The sequence below is a fragment of the Colletotrichum godetiae genome, assembly GCF_030913485.1.
Source record: "Colletotrichum godetiae strain CBS 193.32 chromosome Unknown BDP55scaffold_64, whole genome shotgun sequence".
NCBI classification, from domain to species: domain Eukaryota; kingdom Fungi; phylum Ascomycota; class Sordariomycetes; order Glomerellales; family Glomerellaceae; genus Colletotrichum; species Colletotrichum godetiae.
In genome coordinates, this window is record NW_026851312.1 from 236355 (window position 1) to 243846 (window position 7492).

General features: G+C 52.4%; 2 protein-coding genes across 2 annotated transcripts; one reads left to right on the plus strand and one right to left on the minus strand.

The window, feature by feature from the left end:
* Window positions 1-80: 80 nt before the first annotated feature.
* On the minus strand, window positions 81-4994 carry BDP55DRAFT_733544 (uncharacterized protein; the record flags this gene model as incomplete). Its single annotated transcript, XM_060580102.1, has 1 exon — window positions 81-4994. The coding sequence occupies one exon, from the start codon at window positions 4992-4994 to the stop codon at window positions 81-83; it is 4914 nt and encodes a 1637-aa protein (XP_060423968.1).
* An 833-nt stretch (window positions 4995-5827) lies between these two features.
* On the plus strand, window positions 5828-7492 carry BDP55DRAFT_367085 (uncharacterized protein; the record flags this gene model as incomplete). The annotated part of the gene is made up of 3 exons (XM_060567084.1): window positions 5828-6352; window positions 6494-7048; window positions 7102-7492. Coding segments are annotated over exons 1-3 (1119 nt in total), but the record flags the coding sequence as incomplete, so codon positions are not given.

Here is a 7492-nt window from a genome sequence, read left to right on the forward strand (position 1 = left end):
CAGGCTTGAAAGAAGTAGAGTCTGGAATGATACAAATGGGGTTGCGGACGTTTAATGTGGTCTAATCCTCGCCGGAGCCCTCACTTATATGATGGCTTTAATGCGATAATATCCCTCAGGTCACTTCTGAACTTTTCGACAGGGGACTCTTCCCAAGTGCGCAGGATCTCCTTCAACTTATCGGCGTCATTTCTGCCCTTGGGATCATCAGCCCGCTTCGTGAAATCCCTGGCCATTTCGACTCGCATGTAATCTGCTAGCGTGGGGCTTTCGATATTCACGTTTGAGAGATCGCCCAGAATGATGGCGAGGTAAACAAGGCGTGGCTTCCAACTGTGAAACTCACGTCCCAGCTGGTCCTTCAGATGTTCCCAGTGGTTGTGGTACAGGGCATGTTCGTTTGCCAACTCGTCAATCAATGCCGAAATCTCTTTGGCAAACAAAGAATCCATGTCAGCACCCCCAGGAGGGACAGCCAACATCGCCACCTTTAGGCGGAATATATCTGGCAGAACCTTGGGCTCTCGCATCGGGTCACGCTGCCATGAAGGAGTGCGTGACTCCTTGACTCTCGCGATGATCGACCGTAGCACCGGCTGCGTTGTGGATTGCCAGCTCTTCAACGCCTCGGAATTATTCTCCCTCAACATCGGAGCAGACAAGTTTCTGAACAGCAATTCAACATAAGAAGGGTTTCCATGGCTGATAAGCCTGTGTGCAAAGTCTTCCGCGAAACGTTGGAGCATGTCGACGGTGATGCGGTCGTTCGGGTCAGCGACTTCTTTGCTCATGTGGGGTAGATGCATATGCTCCAGACAGTCTGTCCAGCCATGCTGGACCATCTGTCGCTCATTTCTGCCAAAGAGCAGCAACCAGTGTTTTCCTGCATTCGAATTTTCCAGGGTAGGATTGCTCTCGATCTTCTTGGTGATGGCTGCCATGCCGGGAGAGGGTTGAACATTAGCGAGAGCATATCGGCTTAGCATCTCAAGCATGGGTCGCGAGAAGTACACCCGAGTTCTTGGGAAGATCTTGAGCATGGCGGGATCGACTGGTGAAAGTGGAAGGCTCTCTCCGGGAGGCAACGAGAACCCGTTCTTCCTGAGAAACAGCTCCAGCCACCGTCTGTTGTTCTCTGCGGACTGCAATATCAATCGATCTGTGATACCGGCCAGCTTTGCTTGAGAAACAGGGTCGTTCCGGAGCTTCGTATCCAGATCATAGAACAGAAACCTGATAGGAGCTGCAATTCTATCATTTGCCTTGACTACTTCGGGCAGCTCACCATCAGCTTCTGCTTGCTTCCAATCAACTTCTGTCATCGGACGCAGCTCATCGAGAGATGCTGCGAGTGGCACAGCGAGGTCCTCAATGACCATGAGAATCCGGTTCTTCACATTGGGCGAAGCTGTCTCAGCCTCCAGGGTGTCGAACATGGTCTGAATGATAGCCACCCGAATGTCAATATGCTGAGCTTTGGTCAGAAGACCGGAGAGGATATCAACAGCCGATGTGATATCTAGGAACGGCGCATCCCTCAGAAGCTTTGCGAGCATCTTGACCGTTGTAACTTTGACGGCGGGTGAAGACTGGGCTGCTAGCTCACCACCCTCCTCCTTGGCCTTCTTGTATCTGACATGCTGTTCCTCAAGCTTCTCCTGCATGCCGAGTGAGATCATGGAGAGAAGCCTCTTCGTCTCTTTTGGAGGGATGGAGTTGAAGAGTCGTTTGGTAAGAAGTTGTCGGTGCCAGGCGCTATCGCCTGGTCTGTTGAGAACAACGTCTCTGATGAGGGGGAAGGCCAGAGAGGGCTGGTCGCTGTTCGCTAGCAGTTTGATAAGTTGCATAGCCAGTTGAATGCGAGCATGCGTTGAAGACTCTGATTTCTCGTTGGCGGCTACGTTCCGGAGTATTGATTGCACGACCTGTACAAGCAGTGCTGGCGGACCAGACTGGAGAAGGTGCTCTACCCGGGCCTCGTTGCCGCGTGGAAAGGCTTCGTCAACGGTCTCAAGAAAGTCCTGATCCAGGTAAAGTGCCGGATATCGAACATCGACCTTTGATGGAAATGGGTGCTTCAAGACTGAGCTGTCGGAGCCATGGATGGTGTTGAGAGCGAGGAGAAGGGATGCGAAGTATGCATCTACACTTTTCCCGGGAAGAGGCCGTGAGAATTGGTTTGCGTTCCAGAAATCGGGGCCATCCATGGGCGGAACTTTCTCTGCATCTGACCACATAGACGTCATCCAAGCCGAATCATCACCCAAGCCAATGTCGGCACAGCTTATCATCTCGTCCAAGATCGCCACGGGAATTTTCTTGCCGCTCAGATCTTCAGACTCCGTGTGACTGGGATCTGGATTCCATTCTGTTGGCGTTTCTGGATCCTCGGCTTTGGGAAGCGAAGGCTTGGTTCGCCGCGGGAATTCTGCTTTGATGTCTGGGGGCAATGAGACGCCCGCGGACTCGAAACGTTGTTTCCAAAGCCGTAGGGCTTCAATCTTCGTCACTCTCGGACCGCTGAGGCTATCAACTGCATGACGCCAGGCTTTACGAGTGCGCTCTTGCCGAGAGCTTTCGTCCCTTTCGTCGACGTATGATTTCAAGGCAAAGCTGTATTCGTCCACAAACCTACCTATGGCTTCCCGAGACTCTTTGTCCTTGGGGAGCTCTTGGAGCAAGACCTTGGGATCTCCGAAGATAACCTTTTCGATCCTCTCTAGGACGTAAGACATAGCATCAATGTTCTGCAAGCCTAGGAATCTGGCCGGTAAGAGGGACTGCACCGGCAACCCTTTTGGCCAGGGTTCGCCCAAAGTAAGGACCGATGGAAAACGCTGAGGGCGGTGCTTCTGCCATAACTCGTTGCGTGCCTTGGCTAGCCTGTCCACGAATTTGTAGGCGTGGGACCGCTTTTCGCGCGCTTCAAAACAGTCCCCCACGGGATACAGCCCATCTGTTCCGTCAGGGTAGAGTTCGTGATGACTAGGATGAAGCACGAGAGTCTCTACTTCAACCAAGAAGTCCAAAGTTGGCAGCCAAACGATCTCATAGATCTCAGCATCGGTCAGCTTTCGAGCGTCTTGAAACTTATTGACCAGTTGCAACCGTCTTTTAACCACAGCTGCAGGCAATTGAACGACGGCGTGCCAGTCGTGAGCCTGGAAGCTAGGTTCTCGAAGGGACATTGATGCGGTTTCCAGCAGCTGCATAATGATCTTGTTCGCAGACTGGATGGACTTCGCGGCATCGAAATTTGGCTTGCCGGCATGAGAAGCCACTTCAATTCCGCTGAGTAAGTCTAAACCCTCGGCAGTCTTTATGGCCCGCTCGGAGTAAAGATCCCTCACTGTAAACACGTCTTTGTCGAAGCGTCTCGCCCAAAGCAGGTTCTCTGCGTAGAGATCTAACGAGCCCGCCGCGATGGCAAGGTTGAGTGTTGACCGAGCCCAGAAGGCTCTGCTTTCCCAATCGCGGCTTGATGATGCCTTTCTTCTGCGTCTCCTCAGATCTGCGTCTATTTTACTTTCAAGAAGTGCATCCGGGAGGCCTGAAGCCGGCGAACTTCGCAAAAGAAACGCTTCGAGTACTAATGCGTCACCGTTGACAGAGGAAAAATCTTGATCATGTTCAAAGACTGAACTCTCCGTAGGCTCCCACGAAGACTTTAGGAAACGTCCGTCAGGGAAAGCAGTCATCAAGCGCTGGAATAAGCGGAGGGACGCAAGCCGATCATCACATCCGAACGTTTTGGCGAATAATCTTGCTGGCCATGGTCCCTTGATCTTCTCGAGCGAGCTGTTTTCGTTGACCATAGCGTCGTCGATGTCGAATTCGAAGGCAGGTAGATGTCGGAGCATAAGTCGAAATAATCGGTAGGATACGGCCGGATTGACTCCATATAGATGCGGAACGATCTGTTTTGCCGATTGCCACCCTGTCTCGGGCGTAAGTCTCAGAAGCTCGATCAAAGACTGCTCAACCTGCGGCCGCGTCGAACGGGTATGCTCCCAGAACTTGATGACATGGAACATGATACCAACAAGGCTATCATCTAGCATCCTTTGGAGATCGGAATGCCGGCTGATGAGCCGGACGAGAAGCTCAAGGATCTCGAACGGGGGATGCTGCTGAGTGGCTATTTTACGTCGTCGCAAGCGTCTTGCTAGGGGCAAAGCAATCTTATTGATGAGCACGTCTGGCGTGACGGGCAGCTCATCGCCGGCGTCGAGAAATTTGAGGAGCACCTCCTTGGCGAAGCTAAAGTTGTTATTGATGAGCTGTGTCCACGTGTCGGCATCGAATTTCGCAGTAGGAGATTCTTTGTTCGAAAAGACGGAGTCCAGGAACTTGGCTTCGTAGAATGTTGGGTGGTTGCGAAGTAAGTTAGAACGTTGTCTTGCTGTCCATTTGGGCGATGTCCCTTCATGCTCGGCTACTCGATCGATCGTGCAGGCCGGCAGGATTCTCCTGTAATGAGATAATAGCGGCCTTGCATCTGGATTTTCCTTGGGAATCGGCATTCCGGTTCCGAGGATTGCAACCAATTCTGTCAATTTTGCGTGTCTCTGCGATCGTCCGCGTGGGAGGGAAGCTGTACCGGCGAGGCCGTTGCATAGCATCTTGACCTCCTTGACGCTGAGATCACTCATGATTGCTGCAACCCCTTGAGCACCACCTGCGGCATTCCATACGGGAGTCATCGTTTCCTCTGATCGCATGGCCTTGAGGAATGCCCGGATGGCCGCACGTCTTTCGTGCGTGCTCCCCGACTGACTGAGCGATGCTATGATCGACTTCGCATCGTCGGATATGGGGATCCAGATTGAGAAGATGCTGTGCGGGATGGAGCCTCGCACGACCGCATCATGGAGGTTGAATGTGATGGATGTCGGATCGGTGACGTTGGCTCGAAGCTCTTTGAGGTATTCGGCAACCTCCTTGGGCGTGCCATTCCGAAGAGTAGTATGCTTGATGGACGCTGAGTCTGCCATCGTTTTCGATCTATGAATAATCCGGGCTGTTGCTGTCGTATGCAAGTGACAGATGGTAGTGGCAATCCTTGAGAATCGCTGCGGTGAGAGCTTAGCAGCAAGCCATGGTGTCATGGCGGCGGGGTTGAGGGGGGAACAGAGCTTAAATCATATTGGAACTTCAGCTTGAGAGAGATTTTCTTCGAATATGGATCTACGTAAACCAAAGTGCCGTACTTAAGTAAGTACTCCGTACTGATCCTCGCGTTGGTTCGATTCAAGTGAGATTGAGTCCGAAATTGGCCTCATAGCCGAGGCCGCTGTGCCGTGAACTTGATGAGCCGTATCGATACGGCAAGGCATCAAGCAGTGGTTGATCCCCTAAACTACTCCTGATGCGGGCTGATGGGACGATGGGACATGTTGGTGAGTGCGACTCCAGGGACTTTGGCCTTGATTGGGCTGGACCCAGTTGTTTGCGGAGGCGTAGCTGTGGCATTGCTTCTGCCTGTTTACTCACAATTACTCTAGAGCTACGGGAGGATTCGAGAGCTGTCAAGAGGTTGGTGATCGACAGTGACTTATTCAATTGCTCTTGTTGCTATCCGTGTTAAGAGCAAAGCGTGGCCAAGCCAAGTATTACGCAGTATCCTTGGCGTCAACAACAGTGGCACCAGCTCCCTGAAGACCAGACAGCTATCGACTTCGACTTTAGACATTATGTAATCTCTTTTGAATTGCCAAGAGAGATGAGGGAATGACTAAGCTCCTTCAAGTCGGCAGACGGGTCCATAGCTGTGTGCTGATTCGTGCCCTCATTCACTTTTCCCCAATGATTCCGGCTTCACGCGAGTCACAGGACGAGCTTCCCTCCCTCCCTGATGGCTGGTGCTTGGCGGGGACCCTTCAATTAAGTAGACTTCTCGTCAGTGATTCGCATGTTCCAATGTTTTAGCACTTCCATCTTCAGCAGAGCTGTCTGCTCTAGGGGTAGCGTGTTTGTATCGTCAAAAAGTCATCAGACCAGACCGCTTTGATATTGGATCTCATCTCGACCTTAGCCCCAAAAGTCACTCCGTCGAGAAATAACGCGTGTTCCTCTGATTCAAAGTTTATCGCTTGCTGCTATCCGTACAGAGAGCACTTTAGCTCTTCACCGAGATCGCCAAAGTGCACCCGGGCTTCTCTCACCTTCCCCTCACCTGGATGGAGGATCCTCAATCGCTACGTCCAAAGCAGGCCGCCTGTCTGGTCTGCCGCCGAAGCAAGATCAAGTGCGACTATTCTCCGCATGAGAACAAATGCAAGAGGTGCATTCAGCTCGACACTGAGTGCATACGACCTACGTTCCACGCCGGAAGACAGAAGGGAATCAAGAAGTAAGGGCCCCCAGCTCCGCCCCCGTCTAATGGTGTTGAGACCAGATGGCCCCCCATGGCCGAGACAACCCCTCCGAGTTGCACCGCAACTCCCCCTCCACTCTCTGATGTCGTATTGACCATTGGTCGGACGTGTAATAGCAAGCGAAAGGGCCTAGATAAAGCTCTATATCAGATAGAGCAGGCCATCAAAAGAGCCAGAACCGGTGAACACAACTCGGAAGATGACAAGGCCATCGGCAGTCTCCAGGCGCTCCTGGAGGGCTCTCGAAATGCTCGGTCAACTACCGCCTCCTCTCACTTAAGGCGGGGTTCATCGCATTTCAACAGCCCCGACCAACCCGACCTCTCATCTGACGATGATGATGACCTGGATAACACCCCAGACAGCAACACTTATATGAGTTTGCATCATCACAATGAGGAGAGCCTGGCAATCGACGATGCCGAAAACCCACTCCAACTTCTGGCGCGCGCCTCGAACCTACAGCTTTCGCCCAAGCCCATCAGCGGCCTATCGCCAAAGCAGCCAGGTCCCCGCGCCGGTCGCAAGAAGCAGGTCGAACAACCCGACGAGGACTTGGAGATCCAATCCTTCTTCACCTCTGTTCGCGTCAACTTCGATGTCGGCGATGACATAGATCCCATTATCATGGGTCTCGTAACTGAAGAAGAGGCAGAATCGCTATTTGCATTGTAAGTGACATGCCTCCACCGTCGATGAGAGCTTTGTCAAACTCACCATCTAGCTTCCATGGCAAGCTTGCCCACACCCGATGGGGACTTGATCCCAAGATCTACACTCCATCCTTCACCCGTTCGCGCTCTGCCTTCCTGTGCACCTCTATCATGGCCGCATCGGCCCTATTCCTTCCGTCCGCTGGTGCCTTGTCCAAGAGACTGTCAAACCATTGCAAGACCCTCGCACATAGAGTTATCGCGAACCGACACAAGTCTGTTGAGATTGTGCTTGCATTCATGGTCAACGTTCCGTGGATGTTTCCTGGCCAGCATAGCACTGATGATGAGACTTGCTGGTATGTCAACATGGCTGCCACTATCGCCATTGATCTGTCCTTGAATAAGCTCCTCATCCCAATGGAAGTCGTCGGTTCCGGCTCGAACATGGCATTGTCCCGT